Source organism: Zootoca vivipara, chromosome 16 (assembly GCF_963506605.1).
Source record: "Zootoca vivipara chromosome 16, rZooViv1.1, whole genome shotgun sequence".
Classification (NCBI taxonomy): Eukaryota; Metazoa; Chordata; class Lepidosauria; order Squamata; family Lacertidae; genus Zootoca; species Zootoca vivipara.
In genome coordinates, this window is record NC_083291.1 from 39,515,214 (window position 1) to 39,540,019 (window position 24,806).

At 50.0% G+C, this 24,806-nt stretch overlaps 1 protein-coding gene across 2 annotated transcripts; it reads right to left on the minus strand.

Annotated features, from left to right (window-relative positions):
* Positions 1–10: 10 nt before the first annotated feature.
* Positions 11–24,370, minus strand: HCFC1 (host cell factor C1). Of its 2 annotated transcripts, none has more exons than XM_035140297.2 (26): positions 23,737–24,370; positions 19,817–19,965; positions 19,340–19,500; positions 18,802–19,010; positions 18,537–18,621; positions 18,323–18,429; positions 18,037–18,216; positions 15,948–16,355; positions 15,039–15,199; positions 14,744–14,941; positions 14,194–14,421; positions 13,791–13,895; positions 13,225–13,444; positions 12,890–13,032; positions 12,657–12,795; positions 12,104–12,324; positions 8,013–9,732; positions 7,118–7,284; positions 6,134–6,680; positions 5,604–5,960; positions 5,064–5,185; positions 3,941–4,078; positions 3,602–3,787; positions 3,147–3,444; positions 1,585–1,648; positions 11–438 (listed from the first exon to the last, which is right to left on the minus strand). In XM_035140297.2, the coding sequence occupies exons 2-26, from the start codon at positions 19,859–19,861 to the stop codon at positions 399–401; spliced, it is 6,249 nt and encodes a 2,082-aa protein (XP_034996188.2). In that variant the 5' UTR covers positions 19,862–19,965; positions 23,737–24,370; the 3' UTR covers positions 11–398. The 2 variants fall into 2 exon arrangements, with proteins under 2 accessions (XP_034996188.2, XP_034996187.2); XM_035140296.2 differs by having other exon boundaries at positions 23,092–24,370.
* Positions 24,371–24,806: the final 436 nt, after the last annotated feature.

The following is a 24,806-nucleotide window of genomic DNA, read 5'->3' on the forward strand; positions in this document are numbered from 1 at the left end:
GATGCTGTGGTATACAAAAAGAACTTCATTCCTGTAACTGCAACTTGTAAAAAACCCAACAGCCCCCCTCCCCCCCATAACAATTCTCCCCTCCAAACCCACCCCTAACATCAGCGTCCATGTTAAACGGGGCAGCAGCAGGGGGCAGGGGAGGAACTCCAGTCCTTCTTCCCCCTTCCTAGGCTGGGGCATGGCACGGCATGGCACAGCGATGGCCCCTGCTTGGGGCTCCCTCACTTGAGCCTCTGCGTCCTCCGCCCCAAGAGTCCAGCCCCGTGGTGTATGAAATGTGCTTTCAGCGGTTCCATCTTCCTCCACACAAAGGGGCGGCTGACTGGCTGGGGATTCAGGTGGAGGCTGTGGAGCAGGCAGGAAGAGGGGACAGCAGGGGATGCCCTTCACTGCCCATCTGCTTTGGGCTTCTTTGGAGCAGTTTTCCTGAAAGAGGAAAAGAAATGTGTTGTGCTCATGAGCCAAATACCAGGCTAGGCCTGATGCACAGATTCAGAGATCAATTTCTAAATCCACATCTGCATAGGTAGAGAGTGTGCTCGCTCTCACTCAAAAGTGAATCTCTCTCACCTTGGATTGCCTATGCGGAACCGTTCCAGGAAGAAGCATTTCCACTTGGCAAGATCCCATCTTGTGGTGCCCTCCCACCTAAAAATTTGTTGCTGTTGGGTGTCCATCTGTCTCGAGACAATGGAGTGTGCCTCCAGGGGTGAAGCCACACCGCTGCACTAGCAGCATTAAAGTGACCTCCTCAGGGTGCCAGCCTGGTCATTAAGTACGGAGGTCCTGGGCTGCCCAGAGGACAAGACTACCCTCTTGGCCTCACTGATATGGTCCAAAGGAAAGCAGAACACCAGCTTGGCTGTAGGAATTGCCAGAAGGAAGTGTACAAGGTGCCATCCAACTGTCTTAGGGACTCTACTCCAGATCTGTAGAGGGTTTGCTCCTTAGCCTTTTCTTCCACAAAGCAGCAGAGGTTTAGGATCAGTTTTCCTTCTCCTAGATGGGCTCCCTTCCCAGGTGGACAAACCCCATCTACCCCTCACGTCCCTCTACAGCACATGCAGAAAACCGCCTTCTTGACTGTTGGACCCACTATTGCCCATCTGCTCAATCCACCGGATCCTGTCTTCATAAGCAGGGAAAGTCCCTGACCTACTGAGGGTTTGAGACCCATCGGCTACCCTAACCTGATTTAGTTGGCCAGTTGAAGCAGTTTCTGGGGTGTGGCCACTGTCTCATGCAGACAGCTTCTAGGAGCCACAGGCGAGAGCTGAGTGCAGAGTGGGGACCAAAGGTGAACAAATTACCCCAGAAGGAGCATGATGTGGCCCCTATCAGAGGTACGACCCCTCCCCTAGCACTCCATACACTCAGGCTCTGCCCATTCACAGCACAGATAAAAGGAACTTGGACCAACTGGGTTAAGAAATAGGAACTTGATTTGGCCCACAGACTCCAGATGTTCCTTTCTGTATGCAGATGTTCCTTCCCCTCTCCCACTCTGACCTGAAACACAAACAGAAACGCTGCATGACTTTGTGCTCCAGCTTTCCACTAGGAAATACTCACAGGTCGGGAGAGGAAAGCGGCCGCTTGTTGGCAGGTTTTATCATGGAGCCATCCTTACTGGATTCTGTGAAGAAAAGAATGTGCTGAATATACTGGAGGTACTTGCAGACAGCAAATAGCCAGAGATTAATAGTCCAGAGGGCAGCTCTATTCTGGAGGTTAGCTATGCCATCAATAGACCTCCTCACAACTGACCATGATCCATAGCCATGTTGAAGGGACTTTATACAGTTACGGTACAAAGTGTGAGCTGTCTTGGCCAATATTATGAACAGTGTGACATACCAACAAATGTGCTTAACCATTCTCAAAACATGTGATGAATTACAAGAGAAATGGGGGACAAAAATATCTGCCCAAACCTCAATTCATGAGTTGGCAAAGCATAGCTGTCAACCTCCGGATTTGAAGATAAGGAAATCCTATTGTGCTGTCAACTCCCAGATATGAAAGTAAGGGTGCTGAATAAGGGAATTTCCCACAAAAATGGAAAGTTTACAGCACTGGCAGAGTCGGGGGGGGGGAGGCATCCAATAAGGTTATATTGCAGGCTGGAGTTGGTCTGCAACCCTTTTGTTGGCCAACCCCAAGAATCACCTAGCCTCAGAAAGGTCTAATTTGACATCCCAATAGGCAGAAATATGGAATGGTGAGTAATCCTTTCCATTACGGGCCCCAACTGGTTTTTCTCCTCATCCTCTCAACTGACGAGTATTCTTGGCCTCAGTTCAACCAATGTAGTGTAACATGTTCTACAAGGTAATGTTTTATATAGGGTCTAACTTTGTACATATCCCACATGTCAGACTGTTTGCCCACCCAGGCCAGTATTGTCTATTTTGGCTGGCAGTGGCTTTCCAGTGTCTCAGGCAGAGGCCTTTCATGCCACCTGCTACGCAAAACCCTGTTTTTAACTGGTGATGCCAAGCACTGAGCCTGGGACTCTACTGCTGAGCTCTTTCACACAGTAAGTGGCAAAACAACAGGTCCTGCCTCAAGCAGTTTACAATCTAGATTTCCCTCTCTGAAGTGGCACTTCTTGAGCTGCCCTTAAGACTCCCAAGCTAGGAGCAAACTGCCCACTGTATGTTGGGTTATATACGCCATGCATTTACAGCAGAATGTGGAACATAGGCCATATACCTGAGAACTATATTCCCGAGAACTTTGGGATCTTTTTTTAACACCCACCCACTCATCCTTAGGAATATCTCTCAGCCACACTGGTGGTAATCAACTGAAGCCAATACAGTGTGGTGGTGGTGGTTTTTGAACGTTCTTTTGGAAGCCGAACGTTTGGAAGCCAATCAGAAGCCGTGCTTTGGAAGTCAAACGTTTCAAGTCGAACGGACTTCCAGAATGGATTCTGTTCGACTTCCAAGGTACAACTGTATACACCACTGAAAGAGACCAATGGGTCCTGGTAATTCATTGTTCCTTCTTCTGTAGATGGGGGTACATTTAAGAGAAACTGCCTTACCACCTCTCTATGAAGAAACAAGTTAAAAGGCTAGATGCTTTCTGCAGCCCTTCCCCAAATTCCTATCGCAGCAACCATTCACCTTGCAGCCACCGGACTTGTGTGGCAGGGCCGTAGCCCTTCTCGTTGCGGGCAGCAATGCGGAAGATGATGGCAGGCTTGGTTGTGTAGTCTATGTGGGCATTGGAGAGACTAGCTGATTGCACCAGGCATGAGGGGCTGGGCCCACAATAAACTCGCATGAAGGCCAGTTGAGCGGGGGCTGCAGTCTTCGGTTCGCCTGCCTGGGCACTCTGAATGGCCAGGTACACAGAGTACTCCGTGATCTTCCCAGAGGTGACGGAAGGGGGCTCCCAAGTCAAATGGGCTCCATCTGGACTCTGAGAAAGATACAAACACACAACAGATAGATTGAGGATTGGGACAGTTGGTTCCCAGTGGCCACTTTGGGACAGGAGAAGCAACAAAGGTTGCCCCAGCTATCCCAGAACAAGAAGCTGAAATAGCAGCTGACGGGCAGAATGAAAGAGCACTGACCTTGCTTATTTTAATGGCGCATGGTGCTCCAGGGAAGCCAGGCAGACACGTCTTGAATGCTGAAATTTCACTAAAAGGACCCCGGCCGCAGGCATTGATTCCTGCCACACGGAATTTATAAGCAGTACCAGGCTGCAGTTCCTGCTTCTTGAGTTGAGAATAATCGGGTATGGTGCCCGAGTCATCCTGCAGGGAGCAGAGAACAGTCAGAAAGGGACTTGAGGACCACCTTGATGGTTGTAGGAACAAAGGATGAGAGACATGATGGCAGCAAAGATTTGGATCTTCAAACTATGTGCATCATTACAAGAAAGCAAAAGATAGGTGAAGGTCACTCACTTCTGTGGCAGGCGCATCATCAGGAGGCAGGAAGTAGTGTGTCACCATCATGTTGGTTGCTTTAACAACACCCACATCAAACCACTGATTCTCCTTCTTCACAACCACCTTTGGAGGCTGAGTGGGAGGTTCTGGTTTCTAAACAGGGTGGGAGAACAGAGGGTGAGTTCTGGGAAGCTGAAAAAGAACTTTCAATACTCTCTGTGAGGCTTCTTTCTGGTCTGGGGTGATTGAGGTAAGGATTGGATTATATCTCCCAATTGCCTTGGAAGGCAGGGAAGCTGCACAATTAGATTTTAGCTTCGTACCAATCCTGAAGGCTCCTCCTCCCGTCTGCTGCCAAGCCTTAGACAGGCAGAATGCTGAAACTGTCCCCCTTTTAAGGCAAAAACCAGAGAGAAAAAGCAAAAGAAGGGCAAAGGGACTTCTGGAAGGCCCTGACACTAGCTGAAGGACTAAGGTACATTGACTTGTGAGTTTGAAAATGTATAGTGCATTTCATATAGACTATGGCTTGGATGCCTTGTTAATCTGACTAGAAACTTCACAGTGACCACACAAAGTTCCCTTTTCTTCCTGGGATGACAAAGGCATCTAATAAAACGGGATTTGTCTAAACTATCCTATTCTAGGAGGGAATCAGGGAGAAATTTGAGCTGTGGGTGGCATCTGCTGCAGTAGAACTTATAACATGCTTGTGCCAAAAGATGCATCTGTGAAGGCGAAGGAATCCATCTTGCAAATGCAGGGGTAGGGAACCACTTTTGTCCAGCGGACCAGATGAAAAAGTGGCCAATTTGCAGGCCACATCTGACAGGTTGTTGGGCCACCAACTGTTAATGCAAGCTGAGGCTGCAAAATGCCACTAGGAACATACAGCATAGTATTCTCTGAAAGCAGGAGGAGAGAAAAAAAGGAACAACAGAGAAGGAGATGCTCAGAAACCTTACTGCCCTGGCCAAAGGCAGGAAATAGTGACTGCAGGATCAGCTGAGCGCAAAGCCTTTCACACATCTTCTTCCCAGGCAATGGGGGACATAAACCATCCTATCAAACTGGATGCCTCGGTCACCCTCAGATGGAAAAACCAATATCTCCCCCCCCAAGACCCTCCTTAGCTTACCACTGGCGCTGCTTCAATCCCATTGGCAACCTCAGTCAGAGCAGCTGCCGCCTGCAGCTTTGCTGGGCTGGCCGCCGCCACCACTGGCTGTGGGGCCACAAAAGTATTAGATGGAGCAAGGCCTGGAAGAGGAAAATAATGTTCAAAGAAGACAATCATGAAAATTTCAGACCTTGATCATTTGTCCTCCAAAGCATCTCTCCACTGTTAGAGCTAGAGAGTAAAGCGCAAGTTTCAAAACCTAATCCCATCTTAACCAAGAGACCCACAGCACCAAGATTTAAAAAGGGCGGAAGATATCCTAAGCACTAGTCTCCACCCACCTGGTGCCCTCCAAAGGAAGCTGGATTCCCACCAGCCCCAGCCACTGCAGTCAAGGGTGAGGCATGATGGGAGTTGTACTTTGACAACATCTGGAGGTCATCAGGTTAGGGAAAGGGTGGGTGTGAGACCCCCCCCATCAAACAGCAGTCCATAGCCCCTCCTGCCACCAGAAGGCGGAGACCCCCAACTCTACAAGACACATATGACACTACTTACTCTCTGTGGGCGTAGGGGGTAGTAGCCCAACTGTACTCGTGACTGCACTAGCCAACTCGTTGAGACCATTACTCTCACTGGCGGGGTCGTTGAGGCTGTCAGCAGGGGCCAGGGCTTCCGTGGGCAAGTGGGAAGGCAGCGGGTGCTGAGGTGGCTGTTGCTGAGCTGCCGCTGCGGCTACTGCTGCCGCCTGAGCTTCCTGAAGCTGGTGCTGCTGCTGCACGAGGGCAGCCAGTTCTTGCTGGGTGAGCACAATGGGGATGGCGGTGGCCTGGCCCTCAGAGCTCTCTGAGGCCAAGTGACCGAGCTCCGCTTGTGTTGCCGCTGCTTCCGATGTATCCATGGCCTCTCCAGGACCTGCAAAAATGCCAGAGGATGGAATTGGAGGCAGAACAAGGTTGCAAAGCAGAAGGGGGGAGTAGGAGGCTGTGCCCCACCTCAGCTGGGTAAATATGCAGGGGTGACTGCAAGCAGGACCTTCCCTGCCCAATAACCCCAGGGCCAATCTGGAGAGAGATGAGATCACTCACCCATTACAGCCTGCTGGGCAGCTTGCAAAACTGCTTGTATGGCCAGGGCTTGGGCTTCTTCGGTAGCAGCAGCTTGGGCAGCCGCCTCTGCAGCTGCAGTCACTGCCAGCTCCTCCGGCGTCAACCCTGTCACCATGAGTGTGGTGGTGCCTGCCTGGCTCTCGGCCATCAACTCCTGGGGCAGGGCCAACTGTTCTACTTCTGAAGGTGGTGCTGGAGGTGGAGGTGGAGGAGCAGCAGCAGCAGCAGGGGTCACCTGAGGCAGCACCACCATGGTGACAGGCTCCCGGGCAGGAGCTGCTGGTGCTGGTGGGGTCTCCACCACAGGAGCTGGGAGCTCTGGCTGGGGAGCAGCTTCAGCTGGCGGGGTGCCTGCTGTTGGTACAGCGTGGGTTTGCTCCTGAGGCTCAGATGCTGCTGCCTGCATCTCCGCAGGAGTCTGCAGTGGTTCAGAGGCTCCTGTAAGGGAATCTGCACTGGTGGCAGCTGGTGTCTCAGCAGGGGGACTTGCCTCCTCCGCAGGAGTATCAGCCAAGGAAGAAATGTTCTGTAACAAGGAGGAGATGGTGTTAGTAGCCTGGATGCTGGGGATGCAGGAGGAACTGTGCTGCTGCTGCGCTTCTCAATGGCCACCGCCAACAGGCCGATAAACAAATGTTTTTCTAAACTCCATTTGTATTGCTGTGTATAAAGTATTAGCAGGTGAGCATATGAGCAGTGGGGCATGGGGAGAGGAGAGGCAGGAATAAAAAGGCGATTCTCTCCTCCACGCCCTGCCCTAGTGACTACTCTCTTGTGAGCCCAGCTAGCTTAAGAGCCAGAACGAGGATGGCTCTTTGGTCAGTGTTGGAAGGAAGCCCCCCCTCCCCCCCTCAAAGCCCACTGTGGGCCTTAAAGCCTCAACTTCTTGCATATCCCATTGAATAGATGAGGGTGGGAGAACAAGTTTTATTTCAAGCCCAGTTCTTGTTCCGTGGTTCTTACCGGCACAGAGGGTCCTGGCGGGGGGGTTGACTGTGTCACGGTGGTGACAGCCCTGGGCAGTGTGGAGGCAACGGTGGTTGTAACAGTACTGGGGCTACTGGCAGCTGGGCTCTCAGTCACAGTTGACTCGGGTTCCCCCTGTTGGCCATTGGTGGCAGGTGACTGGTCTGCAAAGAGGAAATGATTATGCAATGAGAACAAAGCCACAACTTTGGATTCCATTTGCCTGTTCATGTTCTCCAGACAGCAGTAAACCCAGACCGAGGGTCCTATAGAAGAAGAACCTATAGGGCAGCCAAACTTGCATCAAAGCTGGTGTCCTCCAGAGAATTTTTCGCAGACCACTGAATTCTGAAAACACTCTTTCCATGAACTTGTCTGGCGATGATTTCTATGTATGTTGCCAAGGATTCCAGGGCAGTTAGTAAAATACATATGCTGTTTCTCCAAGGCACTGAGCAGGTCTGTGGACCCTCAGCATTATTCTGTGAGCTGAAAATGTAAGCCCCACACTCTTCTGAAGAAGAGATGCCCGTCCTTACTATTTCCCCTGAGTCCCTGACAAAAGTTTTCAAAACAGCTGCTCTTTAGAGATGCAGGACTTATTTCACCGACTGCATGAAAACAAGGATGCCAAAGAAGCCCAGTCCTGCTCAAGCAGGAAGAGGTACTTGATTGAGGAAAACTGAATGTACAAAGTTAGGACAAATGACACAGGGATCCAAGCAGTGCTCGTGGTTACTGTGAGACCATAAGGTGTCACAATATAAAGCTTCCAGAGATCCCCAGGGTCCCCCCACAGGCCCCCCCTGGCCTGAAAGCCACTGGCCCAAGGCATCCAAATGCAAGATGGGAGCAGATGCCTCTCCAGAGTCCCTCTCCTGCCTGATTTTACCTTGATTGGACCCCATGGAGGAGGTGACAGTGGTGGCTGTGTGGGTCGTTCCAGTCTCGTGGGTCTCACAAGGAGGATTCGAGCATACTCTGGCGGTTGGGTTCTGAGGTGGTAATCCCTCAGTACCTGGACTTTCTCCCTCAGGGGCTTTTCCTGATTCAGAGCCCCCAACCGGCAAAGAGGTTGAGCTGGAAATGTGGGTGCCATCACCTCCGGTGCTGGACGTCATAGTAGTACTGGTGGAGCTCGTCTGCTGTGTTTCACAGGGGGGAGCAGCAGGAGTTTGCCCAGCACCTTCGCCCTGCCCTGCGCCCATGTTTGATGTTGTGGTGGTTGCTGTGTTGGTGGTGCCAGTCTCGTGAGTCTCGCAAGGTGGGTTGGAGCACACTTGCTGCCCTGTGCCCATGCTGGAAGTGGCTGTTGTAGATGTGTTGGTGGTGCCCGTTTCATGAGTCTCGCAAGGTGGATTGGAGCAAAGTGGCTGGGAGGTACCCTGGTTTGATGTGGATACAGTAGTTGTGTTAGGGGTGCCCGGTTCGTGAGTCTCGCAAGGTGAATTGGAGCACCCCTGGGGGCCTGAATCCTTGGCGCCTGTTTTGCTGGTCTCGCAAGGTGTGCTTGAACCTGAATCGGGCAATGCCATCTTCACTGTGCACGGCTGCTTTGTAGGCACATCTGCTTTGGCAGACATAGTGGTGCTGGTGGAACAGGTCTGCTGCGTTTGGCACGGAGGGTTGGCGGATCCCACCCACTCACCGTCAGGCTGCCCTCGGCCCATCAGAGACCGAGCCGTAGTGGCAGTATTGGTGGTGTGGGTGTGATGTGATTCGCACTGTAGGCTTTTGGGAGCTGGTAGTCTTTCGCTGGCCTGCACTGTGGTGGTGGTGCCAGAGGCAACGCTGGGCACACCAGAAGCTGAAGTAAAGCTCACCATCCGGACTGCACATGGTTGCTCCGTGGGCACATCTGCTTTGGCTGACATGGTGGTGTTGGTTGTATTAGTCTGGTTTGTCTGGCATGGCGGATTGGTTGGTTCTTTCTGCTCACCGTCAGGCTGCCCCCGGCCCATGTTAGAGGTGGAAGTGGTGGCTGTGTTGGTGGTTCCTGTCTCATGGGTTTCACAGGGTGGGTTAGAGCACACTGGATGACCTGTGCCCACAATGGGCTTCACTGTCATGGTAGTGCTAGTGGAACTAGTCTGGAAAGTCTGGCATGGTGGATCTGCAGTTGCCTTCTCATTCCTGGAGGTGGTGGCTGTATTGGTAGTTCCAGTCTCATGCGTTTCGCAGGGCGGGTTGGAGCACACCTTTTGCCCAGCACTCCGCACGGTGGTGGCTGTGTTGGTGGTGCCCGTTTCATGGGTCTCACAAGGAGGATTTGAACATACCCGCACCACTCTCCCGTTGGGCTGAAGCCCACCACCCTCTTGCCCCTCACACACAAACTGCACCTGGGTCGGCCCACCCAAAGTGCCCACTACGGTCGTCGTGGCTGTGTTGGTGGTGCCCGTTTCGTGTGTCTCGCATGGTGGATTGGAGCACACCAAAGTGACGGTGCCTGGCTGTGCGTCTCCCTGCCCTGATTCAGCAATTGCAACAGTAGCTGTGGGCTGCTCTGTGGTAGGTGAGGCCAAGATAGAGACGGGCAAGTCATGGACTGGCTGAGCCTCTACGCCGCTGGGTGTCGTAATCAGGGTGACTTGAGTAGGCTGGGACACAGGCTAGAGATAATAAGCAGAGACCAATAGACACACATTAGCAGAAACACCTCGGCCAGGGACGTCATTTTCTGCACCATTAAAAAATAAGCCTTAGAACAATTTTACAAATTACTCAGAATGAGATGGTGGAACCACATCTGCTCAGGATGCAGTTCGCAATTATGTTTTTGACTGCTTCTCTGCATATAATGGATATATAATTTAACATAGTATATAATTTAACATAGTACGCTTCTCTACAGACAGAAAAAATTAGTTTGTGGGGAGTCGTCAAAAATATAACCTCCCCAACTCACCTTGAATCTGAAGCACTACAGTCCAATCACCTCATTTCTATCACCTCATTTTGTGTAACCTGTATAACAGCCTTGATCTTGCTCATAGGGAAAGTGGACATCAGACATGCTAAGAGGCTAGTTCAGGTGACCAATGGTCTGCAAGCCTCCACCAGGAGAAGACAGACTGCAAATCTTTCCCGCAGCATCACAAATGAGCAAGTTAAGGTGCTGCACAGCTTAAAGTCTGCCCTCCTTCTTGGTTTTGTCTTACAGATGTAATACCGGTAGCAGGCTAGTTTCAGGGAGGCTATAATAACCCAAGGACAATGAATTCTGCAATAGAGCTAGAGATAACAGATTTCTCCCCCCCCCCCCCGGTTTTATAAACATCTCTCTCTCTCTCACACACACACACGCACACACACACATGAACGACATAGAATCATAGAGTTGGAAGAGACCACAAGGGCCATCCAGTCCAACCCCCTGCCAAGCAGGAAACACCATCAAAGCATTCCTGACATATGGCTGTCAAGCCTCTGCTTAAAGACCTCCAAAAGAGGAGAGTCCACCACACTCCTTGGCAGCAAATTCCACATAAATCTCACCTTGGGGTTTCAGATCTTGGACAAGTATTTGCTAGACCCACAGCTGCTGTAAATTAAAATACTGGGGCCATGAGGACAGAAGAAGCTTTCATCCCAGGGCCATTAAACCAATCATCTTCTGTTTCCTGAGCTATCAGCTACTCACACCCAACGTGAAGAAATGCTTAAGGGCAAATATTTTCCTATACACAACATGCAAGTTGCCTCTCTAACAAATCAATACATGCAGGTGGACAGACTAGCAAGTTATTTTGTGGCTGGTATTTTTGCTGTACCTATAAATGAGTGTCTAGCATAAAACTCTCCAAACCTACAATTCTCAGAACCCCTAAGGGTTGCTAGAGGAATTGCTATTTGATGCATCATAACAAGATCAATGTGATAGTTGGAATGACTGGACAAGCCCCAGAATCAAGGGTTAATGCCAAATCTAGAAAGGTTTCTAGAACAGAAATAACCTGGACCAGAATTTCCACCACTCCTGACAGCTGGCCATGCTTGCTGGAGTCCAACATCTAGAGGGCTTCCTGTTGAGTATCCCTGCCCTAGAAGCACTCTTTCTCTCTGCCAGTATGTGCCCTCTAGACAATCCTAGTTTTTTGGTTCCTTTTTCCAACCATCTGCTAAGACATAAGACTGCTGGATGCATGCATCTTGTCCAGCATCCTGTTTTCAACATCCACCAGCCCAATGGATTCCTCTAGGACAGGCATCCCCAAACTTTGGCCCTCCAGATGTTTTGGACTACAATTCCCATCTTCCCTAACCACTGGTCCTCTTAGCTAGGGATCATGGGAGTTGTAGGCCAAAACATCTGGAGGGCCGCAGTTTGGGGATGCCTGCTCTAGGAAGTCCATAATCAGGGCATGAAGAGAACCGTTTCCCCCCTGCTTAGTTCGCAGGAACTGGTTTACAGAACTACTGTACATTGCGCTGAACACAGTGGGCTGTATCCTACTGTGTTGTTCAGCTGAAGAGAAGGCTTCTGTCAGCAGAATGGGGAAGAAAATAATTTCCAGTAACTCCCCCTCCCGCCTCTCCAACCTCCATAAATATGCTCCAGAGAGCTGAGGGACTGATAATTGCTCCCCTCCACATTTTGTGGACAGAAGCCTTAACACCAGCTGAGTGACACCCAAAGGTTCTATTTGGCTATCATAGCTAATAACCAACAAGAGAATCTATGAATCAGTCTATTCCATAGCTGCCAAGTTTTCCCTTTTCTCGTGAGGAAGCCTATTCAGCATAAGGGAATTTCCCTTAAAAAAAGGGAGAACTTGGCAGCTATGGTCTATTCCCGTTTTGAAGCCACCTTAGCCAGCCACCATCTTGTTACAATAGTAAGCTCCACAAGTTAATTGTGTGTTATGTGAAGTATTTTGCCCATCCTGGATCCCTGGCTCATCAATTTTACTGGGAGGCCAAGAGGACTTCACATTTATCAGGAAACAACTCCCAAGAAGTTCCCTCTGACCCACTCCATACCTGCATGGTGATGGTGGGAGTGCTCAGCCCTCCTGCTGCTGTCAAGGTGGTCTGTGCTGCTGAGACTGTGATGGCAGCTGGATTGATGACCTGGCTAGAAAGTGTGGCAATGGTGCCCAAGGTGGTAATGGGTGTCGCCAAGGAGGCATTGGTATTGTGTCCCCCAGTCCCAGCTAGGCTGGTTGAGACTGTGCCAGTTACAGTGCCCAAGGTTGTGACACCTAGAAGAAGACAGAAAGGTTGTGATTGGTATCCTCCACAGTGTGCTGGTTTGAATGGGTCAGAAACCCATTCCGTACCCCTAACAGTAAACATGGGTTTCAAGGGTCCTGGTCAGTGTCCCATGAGGCTGCTTTTCTAGGGACATATAGACAGCATAGCAGCAAGAAAACACAGTGGGCAACCAAATTTACAGCAAGCACAAGCCAAGGTGTAGCCAGCATTCTACCTAACAGGCAACTTACCCTCACTGCTGGTGGGGCTTCAAAATGAAAAGCAAATGCATTGCCAAGTGCCCAGCCTATTACTCCTGCCCCTAGGGCAGCACACTCACCTGTAGTTCCTTTCACCACCAAAGTGGTGACAGTAGGCTTGACAGCAGACACTGTGACAGGGGTGACAAGCCGCACTCCACCCATAGGGACTGTTCGCAGGATAGTGCCAGGTTGACCTGGGGCTCCTTTAAGTACCACCTGGAAAAGGCACACATTTGACATGTTAAGAATTTGAGCTGCAGCTTAGGACAACGCAGAACTCAGTGCCCTTTCATCTACCTAGCTGATTCACCTGTGTTACACCCTGCTGCCCGTGGCTTGTGGTCAGCTTGGGTACAGCCGTGATGATCTTGGCAGGGGTCCCAGTGCCAGAAGTCATCACTTTTGTGGTGATGATGGTGATGGGAGACTTGATCCCAGGGCTACTGGTGACACCTGGAAAAAAAGAGGCAGAGCTGTAACAGGGAGGGGGCTTTAACCCCTTGGGATACAGTCACACTGAAGTGCTTTTGAAGCCATCCTAAGAGTGATCCCAATGGCTGCTGCACTTCCCAGCATCTTCTAGTTCCGCTATCCACCACCCAACCAGATTATAAGTACTGCTTATAACCACACTCTACTCCCTACCTGTGGCACCTGACTGGGTAATAATAGCAGACATGGGAATGGTCTTGATGATGGTTGTGGTGCCAGGCTTTGTTGTATTTGGAGAGACACTGCTGATGCCCAGAATGGTGGGCTTGGTGCCTGTACCGCCTGCCTGGGAGGTGGTGATGATTGTGGTGGGCTTGCCATCTGCTGAGGTCACCAGCTTTAGGATAGTGCCAGCAGGCAGGGGCCCTTTGGTCTGGAGAAACAGAGAAAAGACCGAGAATAAATGATGCACACAACAAGCGTCTCAATATTCTTACACTCAACAAATAGGGAGGCCATACAAAAAAACTGAAGCTCTAGTAGAACAGGAACCTAAATTGTTCACAAGAAGCAAGTAACACAGGCCACCATGGAACAATTTGTGACGATCAAAGAAAACCTTAATATTGCTTTCAGTTCCTAGAAGTGTGTTGAAAATTAATGAGTGAACCTCAGTTTGCACATCTAAGAGTGTGGTTGGAAGTAGCATCAACAGTACAGCAAAGTGCTCTTGGGCCGGGGATATGAATGGCAACCAATCCCATGTTTTAAGTTCTTACCTGTATTATCTGGGTCACAGGGCCACTTGATGCCTGGCCTGTCACAGCTGATGTCTGAACAGGTTTAGTCTGAACAACTGACATCACTTTACCCAAATTGGAAATCTGTCAGGAGAAAACAAGATTGGTTTGCTCCTGAAATGTCCAAAAATGAAGGGACTTTCTCTTCCTTACTGAGGAGAAGCTGGGTTAATAAAGTAGCTAGTAATCCTTCACCAGTAGAGAATACTGAGGGAGAGCAGCAGCTCACAAATGCTAAAGGAAGGAACTGTCCTGAGCCCAAACCTCCTGTACCATTGCCTACTTCATCTAGAGTAGGGTGTTTAGTGGGCTGAAAGATATATCTGCTCTCAGCTCCTTTTTTTGACACCCCCCCCCAAAAAAATGCTACTTGGATACTTACCAATGCACTGCCTCCAGGCACTGAGATGGGACTTTTCACCAATGTGATGGTCTTGGTCACCCCTCCCACCACAGTAGTCATCACCTGGGCCTGCTGTGCTACAGTGACAGTGCCAGACTTGTGCACGGTGATGATGGGCCGAGTAGGTGTATTGGTGGTGGACGAAGATACTGAGGTGCCAACCTGAGCGGCGGCTGTCTTCAGCATGCGGGTTGCTGGGTTGCTCACCTGCATCAACATGGTCAACATGAGAAAAGCAAAGATCCCCAAGAGCAGGGGCGGGAAACTTGTGGCCCTCCCAATGCTGTTGGACTACAACTCCCATCAGCTCCAGTCAGCATGATCAAGGGACAGGGATGATCCAGTAACAGCAGGAGGAACCAAAGGTCCTCTGCCCTTGCCTTAACCCCCCCCCTTTTAAAAAAGGGGCAATCAGGAAGCAGAAATCTAGGGTTTCATTCACAAAGCACAAGCATGTTGCCAGCTTGCCACCTGCTGTGTGCAAAACTGGTTACAGCCTCTTAACAGAGAGTGTGGTGCAGATACTCACCATGACGGGAGAAGAGGCAACTTTAACTGTGGTGGGTAGCGTGGTGGTGCCCGGCGAAACAGCAACAGTCTTAACTAGGGTTGTGCCAGCAGGCACACTCAGCATTGTAGGGGCTGAAGATGGTGGGATTTTTTGAGTGGCAGCAGCAGCAGCTGCCAGAGCAGCCATGCCACTCATTTGGGGGCTACTGCCAATCACCTGGAAGGATAGGGAAGAGTGTCAGGGAATTCTTGTCTTAGGGACAGAGGATTAGTTCCTTCCAGCACAGCCCCCCATTCTGTTAAGCGATACTCACCGTCCCTTGAGTGTTCTGCGTGGGTACCACCATACGCACCCCGGCCGGCAGTGAAGTAACTGTCACAGGGCCCTTCCCAGCCTGCCCTGCTGAACGCACCGTCACCAATGGAGTCCCCGTAGTAGCTTGTGGGCCTGTGACCTTCAGCACAGCTGGGACAGCTGCCAAGGAAGAGAAGAAAAACCAAGTAAGACACATGTTTTTGTCCTAGATTCCTAGTTACTATGATGGTTCTCAAGCTGGCATGGAAAGTGTACATTTTCCCTTGATCACTTGCCCCAAGTTCAGTAAGTAAAATCCCATAGTGTCCTCCCCCTTGAACTGGTGAGCAAATATATACGCGTCAATGGAGAATATGGAACTGGAAGCTTATTTTAAAAACAAAAATGAGGGCCTTAAAAGCACACTGTTCACCGCAGCTCCGCTCCTTCCCGTTTCCAACTTATGTCTCCTTACGTGATTTACTGTTAGGCAAACAGACTCAGATATTTTTCTGAGGGCTCCCATTGGGGGCGGGGTGGGGGTAGGCATTGACTTAAAAGCCCCAAATACAGACTAGGATTTGGCTCTAATGTATTTCATTTAAAATATTTAGACCAACACACCCTACGCTCAAAGATGCACACGCTAATAATCTTAAGAAATAAACATTATTTTAATTTTGTTGAAGGTGTTCTGCTGTTCCTCCTTTGGGAGGTCTTTCTAAAACCCTGGGCTAATGTAAAGAGAGTCCTGCGGGTGGAGCTGCATGGCTCTTTCACCAGATGCTAGTGGGAAGAAAGTGTGTGCTCACAAAGATGCCTGCTTGCATCATAAAAATGTCTATTCCTGGCAATGATGGGATGGAGTTTTAGTTGAAAATATAAGGAGTCCTGTGCTCCCTGCTGCCCTCTAGGATTTCTCGTTTACCTTGAGGACGAGGAGTGGCAGCGGCAGCGGCAGCAGGCACAGGCATTGGGCTGCTAGGCACAGTAGGCAGCACCTGGATGGTGGTTGTGGTAGGTGGGGCGGCAGCAGCAGCAGCCACGGCACCAGCAGCAGCTGCAACAGCTGTGGTCTGGGGTAGCAGGGTAATGCCCATTTGCGCCAGGGGCTGCACTGCAGGGACAGGGGCAGCTGCAGCTGGAGCAGGGCTCTTGGGGGGGTTGACAGGCACTGAGGGCACAGGATTGGCAGCTGGCGAGGTGGCAGCTGGGATGTCATACTTCTGGAGCTGCAACAGATAAGTGTCAGCTGTTGGGACAGAGCCCCAGCTCACTTCCAGGGAATTGGTGTTGGCACGAACCAGCTGCACCCGTGAAGGCGATGGAGGTTTCTCTGGAACAGAAGAATAAGAACAGATGGCATTAGGAAGAGGACACTGCAGGTACCCTGCAAAGGAAACTCGATTCCATCACATGCCTTAGAGAACCTTTCCTCTAAAGCTATTCCATACCATTTCACACGCTTAATCCTGGACACTACTCTAAAACCAAGGGCAAACCAGTCCAGCCCCCTCAACATTTTCTTTTTAGCTTCCCAGACCATTTTGCAGCAGCATAGGTGCTGATGGAAAAATAAGCCATCAGCATGTAAGCAGCATTATTGCCTCAGCTTGTTTCTCTCGATGGTCTAAATCTTGCTCACCTTTTCCCATTCTAAGACCCTTTTCAGGTGAACATATTTGGAGGTTGGGGGAGAAGAACAGTGCATATACCAGGAGGCTGGAAGAAAACAATGCCAGCCAGAGGTATCTCTCCTACTGTGTTGATAGTTATGGATACAGGAAAATGTTCCTTTGAGTGAAATGGAGCTCTCCTTCCCATTTCTGCAGGAATTGGTGGCAATTTGTTGACAACATCCGACATAGTGCCAGGCAAGTCTTGGATTTAGTTTAAGAGCAGAGGGGGGGGGGAAATCACTCTCTCCCCTAGACAGAAGTGGCTGGGATGTGGTAATCTGAATCTTTCCCCATAGCAGGAGCAGTGCCTAAAGGGAATGGCACATTCTCTCTTCTCTCTTAAGTCACAGAGCATCCACTGGTGGAAGGGACATGCAAAGACTCAGGAAAGTGCAGGGGGGTGGGTGTGGAGGGGCTGCTGCCTTCTTTATTGCTGTAGGGATTTTGAGGAGCAGAGGAGGGAAAGCTGGAGGGGCGCTTTGGGAAATGATTACAGGGGAAAGGATGTGGTATGGGAAGGTGTGGCATCTGTGTAAGAGAACAACTGAACCCTGACATGTGCATATTGAACAGAATGGCCTACAATGGAGTGAAGGAGTTCCATTCCTACTTTTGCAGGGGGGAGGCTGCCAGAAGCTTCCTTCATCCCACCCTACAGTGGGTCTGGAAAATAGAGTGACAGTGGAATCACTATGCCCACTGTTTGGTACAAATTAAATGTAGTTTGCTGGGGTACCCTGTTTCTCCAAAAATAAGACACCGTCTTATATTTACTTTTCATAAAACAACAACAACACTATGGCTTATTTTCAGGGGATGGCTTATATTCCTTGAAGGCTTAAAAATCCTGCTACGGCTTATTTTATGATAGTAAGGCAACACCTACATGTTCAGAAAAGTAACATTATAGATCACACCCAACTGCAAATGGAGGAAGAGCATGCTTGCATGCTTCCCCCACCCCAAGCCAGAAAACTGGCTTGTCAAAATTTAGTCACCTTCCCCTAAAAAGCTAGCTCTTCACAGGCAACAAACTTCTCGTGTGAAGGGAATTCAAGCAGATGAATTATGTTTTTATTACTCCAGAATGCAAGATGCACTACAATACACTCCACCTGTTTGTTGTCCCTACATTAGAAGCTCCTTGCATCTGGAAAGTTAGATTCTCGGGGACAAGGCAAGATTAAATCCTACTTCCCACAGTAAACATGCAGAGGGAGAGAGCACTCAAACATGCAATTCCCCCAAGTGTCTACTTCTGCCAATTTGAATAGATCTTCAGTCTCAAAATCTTCATCTGTTCTATAATGCCCCTGCCCCTATGTTGAACCCTCTTACCTGTCTCAAGGTACCATAGATCCTTGCAGCAAACCTGGTTATTCCAAGCTTTGCGGTACCCATCGCGGCCACTCCAGATGTACAAGCGGGTATTGATAGCCACAGCACAGTGCCCAGCTCTGGCCCGTGGAATATTGTCCTCTAGTGTGTCCATCAGAATGGGCTCCCAAGCCATAGAGTCTGTGCAAAGACAGAAATACACACAGAGGCGATCAGACAGGAAAGGATTGGAGACAGGCGGGGGTGGGGGGCAATGAAAGAATGTGTAGGACATCCTCCCACATACCGAGGTTGAGGCAGGCCAGGGTATTTGTGCATTTCCATTCCTTCTCATGTGTTGCCACTTTGACATCATCCATGACAAGGGGTACCCAGCCTCCAAATACATACATCCTGTCCAAAAGAGGAGAAATGGTGAACACAAGTTGCAACAGGACTAGGAATTATGCTTTCAAAAGCAGTGGGAAATCAGGCTAAAGAATGTCAGACAGAGGTCTTACTTGTTCCCAATAGTTGTGGCTGAATGCAGACTGCGTGGGAGGGGAGCCACCCCACTCAGGGTGGGCTTGTTCCATGTTAGAGATTCTGAGGGGAGACAAACACAGTAAAGAGGTCACTCCACCTGCAGTGCTTGATCCTGCCTCCCAGCCTTTCAAGAGGCCGAGGCTGGAACTGGCATCCCTGTCAGGGCTCAAAAGACCCACTCCCTTATTAGTCTGTACCACAAAGTAAAAAATAATAATAAACCATTCTTGATGCTGTTACCAATGTCAAGTGTCCAGAGGTCACCAAGACGACAACCACTCATGCCACCATATATAACTAGTTTGGACTTCTTGTTGTCCTTTTCTGTGTACACCACAGCAGTGTGGGATTCCCGTGGCGGAGGCAGTACACCATAAGTAATGGGGATGTCCCAGGCTACCACACCAGAGCCTGGTCGTAGCTCCAAGATATAGAGGTCATTCAGGTACCTGTAATTGGGGTGGGGGTGGAGATAGAAAAACAGGAATGAAAGCCAGGCCAGACTCTTCTTTGCTTCACAACTGCACACCCACAGACACTACCCAGACCTTTACAACCCCCTTCTTGTAGACAGCACAAGCAAGAATTAAAGAAAAGTGAGGTGGGAATGAATAGTTCGCTCAAATTCAACAACACCCCCAAGACCAGTGGTTCCCTTCCATAGGTTCCAGTTATGGAAATACAAGTGAGAAGCTCCGGTCCAAATTGGCAAAAAAAGGAGTTGCACCTGGAGCACTACAGCTTGATCATGACGCAGGGCTAGACACAAACACTATACCTGGGAATGTTATTCTTAGGGTCTTCGCTGTCATTGGCCAAGCCCCCAAACAGGTAGCATTTGTTGCCCACCAATGAGAAGCTATGGCCAAGTCGTGGGCAGGGTGGGGGCCCATTCTTAGGAGTCTTGGCTTTCAATCTCTTCCACTCCCAACGGCTGGCCTAAAACAAAGTGCCATGTGGTTAAAGCAAGTGAGCAGTGCAGGATTTATTTAAAAAGTGCAGCAGAACATCTAAGCAACAGGGAAAGTTGCTGGGAAGGAAAGGAGCACAGACAGAGACTTCTAGAAGTTAAAAACTCTGCTGCTTCTGAGACTAGTGGCTCAATACAGTAGCTACAGGAAATAACAAGATAGACCAGGGTCTGACTTCCACACCTTAGCACTGTGTCAGTAGTACTGTGCAAGCCCCTTGCTTAACTTTCAAACCACCACCCCTTCCTGAACTGAGAACAGTCTTATGTCCTGCAGCCACTCACCTGCAGTTCATAGAGATCGTTGCTGTACTTGCCGTACTCCACCATCCCTCCAAATACCAGCAGGCGGGTTCCGTCACAAACGAAGCCATAGGCGGCACAACCAGGAGGGATGTCTCCCCGCACAGCTGGGATGAACCACTGGTTTGTAGCTAAGAGACAAGCAGAGGGGAGTCAGAAGGGCTGCCTTAAACTCTGTGCTCAGATGCAAGCAGGGCTCAGACCTCGAGCTGCCGAGGCACAGATGTGCAAATCTGGTTCATCTCTCCACCCACTTGGCTGCCAATCCACCATACAATGGGTATCTTTACCACTTGGTTTGAAGACCTAAGCTGTCTTCATGCACTCACTGCAGCAGTGGCTTCCCTTGTCCCTAGACTGAGGGTGCCATGATTTGTAACAGAACAGAATCTTTGCCCTCTCAACTGGCATTTAAGCCCTACACTAAACACCCCAGAAACAGGAAAACCTCTCAACGAAGAGGCTACACCTCTGTCTGGGGAGAATGAAATAAAGGAAGTACTCTACTAGCTAAACATCTTGGCCACAAGAGCAAAGAAGTCAAAATGAGGGAGGAGGCATTCCTTCCCAGTGCTCCTGGTGGATGCAGCACTCAGCAGCACAATGCTTTTGCCAGCCAGAGGAACTGTTTACAGTGAGCAGAGCGGGAGGAAGCAGCCTATCAGGAAAATCAGGGAGAAGAGGCAACTGCCAATCAGGAAGCTGCCCCCACCCCTCCTGCCCAGCTCTCCTTACACTGCAAGACTCCAGGCACAGCAGCTCTAGAAGACGTGGAGGAAGAGACATACTGTACTCCCATCCACATGCACTTGCAAACCCAAGGCAGTTTCAGACCACACATTTATTCCTGTAGTGAATTTAAGCTGCAACCCTACTTAGCTAGTCTCAATGACCAGAACCTTATTATGCTGGAAGGCCTGCCACAATTACCCAAAGAAGGTAACCCCAACCCAGCACCTTCACCACTCCCAACACCTCGCCTTGACAACTAGCCAATGCTTCGAGGAAGGTGTCCGAACATCACTTTCATTTTGTTTGACTGCAAAGACTGATTTTGCAGTACAAGAAGCAGTAGCATGGGATGACTAGGATTGAAAAAAGTTTGAAATTAAATTTAACACTTCTGCTAAGGGAAAACACTTTGCATTTCCTTAGCTTCTTGTAGAATTCTTCCTTCAGGAGGAAAAAATTGTCTTAAACCTTATTAAAGATTCCACTTGGATTTCTGTGTTTCAAAATATCCAAAGTTGCTTTTTGTTTAAAATGAGGACTCTTCTCTATTTCACATGAGTAACACAAATGAAGGCACAAGTGTCAAAATCTGCTTCACTGTAGCAGAGAAAATTGTTCACACTAATCCCAAATTGTGCATTCTAAGCCAGGAAGTCCATGTTACCCATAGATCAGGGACAGAAGAATCACCATACAGTGCAAGAAACAAGTAGGCTGAAGACACAGTGATTGTATGGTAACCCTTTCAGACTAAATAGGGACCTTCCGATCCAGAAAAGGAAATAGCCTTTAATACTGTTCAAAATCAAAACATTGGTGAAGATTACTTCTAGAAAACCCTTCCAATTAATGCTCAATTTAGTAATCTTCAAAGCTAACCTCTTAATCTACTGTTATTTTTGTAATTTAAAGAACTCAGATCACGCTGCAAGCTTACACTGGCAGGCTAGAAGTCCCTAAACTAATCCTGGTATATCACCTGGGCTGAAAGCCTGATGGAACAATGGGTCTGGGGAAATGACTGCACAACCCTACCCCCCCCCCCCCAACACCTTGCTGCCACGCACAAAAAGGAAAAAAAAGAGTGAACACCAATTATGTCTTCCGAGAATGCGTATATAATGCCCTAGCTGAGTAGTAGGAGCTTCTGAACAACAGAGGCCCACCTGCCCCATCCCCCACATTTTGGCAGGAAAACAGAACCCACATCACAATGTGCTCATATGCAGCTTAGCTTGAAGAAGCCAACAGACTCCCCCCTGAGCCCAGACTCCCAATAAAGAATAGGAACAGTAGATCATGGGTTGGAATCTGCTTGCAAAAAGTGCATTTTCTGTTAGCACTCACTGGGGGGGAGGGGGCAAAATTAAAGCATTTCAGAAACGTCAATCTACAACTGACACTATGAGGCATAAATGTTTCCATCTCTTGACACTGGAGATAAGGGTCTTTGACCCCTCCCAAATGGCTACAGGGTGGAATGTTCCAGCATTTGCTCTGAACCCACCACAACTTTCAGAGACACTGTACTGCTGCGCGCTCTATATTTGAGCAAAGATACCAGACAACAAGGAGTTAAAAGCTGCAGCATTTGAAAGTTGAATTTTTCCCGCCAAGCCCTTGGGGGAAGAAAAGCTTCTCTGCCAGTGTCTCTCCCCCCCCCCCCCATGAATGCATGTGGGAACCAGGGTGTTGACATTGGAAAGAGGCAGACAACATCTCACAGCTACCTCCAACACACTAGGGTTAACTTGAAAGAAAGAAAGCACTTGTGTCCTCAGGGTACCCTGCGCTGCATTCTAAGCTGGGTGCACTGGCTTCGTGATAGACAATTCTCGGGAATTTGTCTTTTTCAATCAAGCTGGGGCACATCTCTGTTTTTGCCAGACCATGCACAGTCTCCCCAGTGCCACTGAGACTGATGATTGTTGCTCATGCGGCTGCAACAAGATAATCCATTTAAGATATGTTGCCAGTGGGAGATGAGCTCCCCCCTGCCAACATACCCTGATACGCCCTCCTGCACCCCCAAAGACTGGCATGTTCAATTGCTCCTCTCCGGACACCAACACAGAGGGAGAAAAGTTCCTAAGGTAAAGTCCCTTGATCTCCACCTAACGGAAGACTGCTATGAGAAGACTCAAGCACATGCCAATTATCACAGCCAAAGGGCTGGAAGAAATTTAACCGCGAAGGAATAAGAGGGACTTTACAACTACTTCACCCTTCTAGCTCTCCCCCCCTCTATTACCACACATCCTACTATATCAACTTGCAGCTTTGGGGGAGCAAGAGTTAAAACAGGATAGCAGATCTTAGCAGCTGAAACCTAAAACAAAAGTGGGAGTTATACATACATATATACATTTCACAAGATATCAGTTTTTACTTCGTGCTTTCATGGAGAATTACAAGTCTTTCTGGGATCTATTATAGGCAAGCTTTTCATGATCTGGCTACAAATGGGGGTAATGGCCTCACCCAATGAACACTCTAGACACAGTTGCCCATTCACCCCCCCTTACCTGTGTTATAGACATGCAACTCATCCACGATGCCCTCGTTGCCCCCTCCGAAGACCACAATCAGCTCTTTGATGGCCACAGCTCTGTGCCCATGTCGGGGCCGAGGCACGGGGCCTGACCACCCAACCACCCGCTTCCAGCGGGGCTGGAGCAGCCCTGGGGTGGTCCCGCCACCTGTTGGGGAGCCCCCACTAGGGACAATAGCAGAGGCGGCAGCCATGGAAAGCACTTCCCAAGTAAGTCTCCTTCCTAGCGATCAGTCCTCTAAAAGCGCGCAACAAAGGGGCAATCCTATCAGTTTTTATCTAGAGTTGGTTTAAAAAAACAAGCGGGGGGGCACTCTTCCTACCCACATACACTCTACCTCTTTCGAGGTAAGAGTGGGAGTAGGAGACACAGCTGCTTCACTTTTTCTCCAGGGTGATTGGTCAAAACACCCGCATTAAATGGGGCACAACACCCCCCAAGTCCTCTCTTGACTACTTCTACTGCTACAACAACCCTCACAGCGGGAACTAAGCCGGAGTCACTTCCTTGCTGCAACAAACTACTTCGGAGTAGTTGTGAAAATGAGATGCTGAGAAATGTATACCCCCCCACAAAATAATAATAATAATAATAATAAACTATTGGAAAAGCAAATACCTGCCTATTCTTTTCTTTCCTATGTGGGGGGAGGAGGGAGGTTGCTGCCCAGAGAGCGAGCGAAGGCGCCCCTTTGCAGAGGAGCTGCTAACCCTCCGCTCCTCGAGTACGGATCGCCTTGTGCGGCCCCCCCGGAATGCAGCCTCCCTATGGGGCAAACGCCCTCCCCGTGTGGCAGGAAGAGGGGTGGGGGGCGAAACAAAAACTGCCTCCTAGTTACCTCCCCACTTTCGAAAAACTATTACCAATTTCCCTTCCGAGGGAACTACCCCGCGCGGGGCAGTTACTCCACCCCGCCCGCAGCAGGGCCCTTCTGCCGCCCCCCTCCGCCCCCCGCTCAGAGCCCGGCCCTGGGAGCCGCCATCTTGTGTTGCCCGGACGGAAAATGGCGGCCGCAGGGAGGGAGAAGCCGCCTCCCCCTCGTCCCCCCCACCCGCCGCGTCTCCCCCTCAGACCCTGCCTGCCCCCGCGGCCCGGAGCCCTAAGCCAGGCCTCCCTCCCTCCGGCTTCCAGGCGCAACGGGCCGCTCGATCCACCCCCGCTGTACGGCACCGATGGGCAAGCTGCGGGCTCCAGGCGCCTTCACGCCGCCCTGGGAGCCGCCATCTTGCGCCTGTGAGGAGTCTCTCTTCCTCGGCAGCGGCGATGGGCGGGGCCACGACGAGGTCTCCGTACGGAACCCCTCCCACCAGGGCGCCGCCATTTTGAGTGGGCGGGGCAGCCTGGACATCGCCATGTTTGTGGACATTCGGGCTCCGCCTCTTTTCTTTTGCGGGCTTCGTTTGTGCGGGAGAGTGCGCGCCGCATTTTCACCGCGCTTACTCACTTTTTTAAAAATGTAATTTGTGAATTTAACGCGAGTCGCCGGAGCCACTTCTAACAATACGTTGTGTACATAAAAACGTTTATGTGGGCGTCGCCATTTTGAACAGGAAGCCCCGCCCTCTTTGCTTTTTTGGGGGCGAAAACAACAACTGCCCCTCCTCCTGCCTGCAATTGGCCTCCTTGCTAACGCCGGCCACGAATGCTGCAGGAAGGCTCCATACGCTTCCCTCTCCTATAGCAACCCT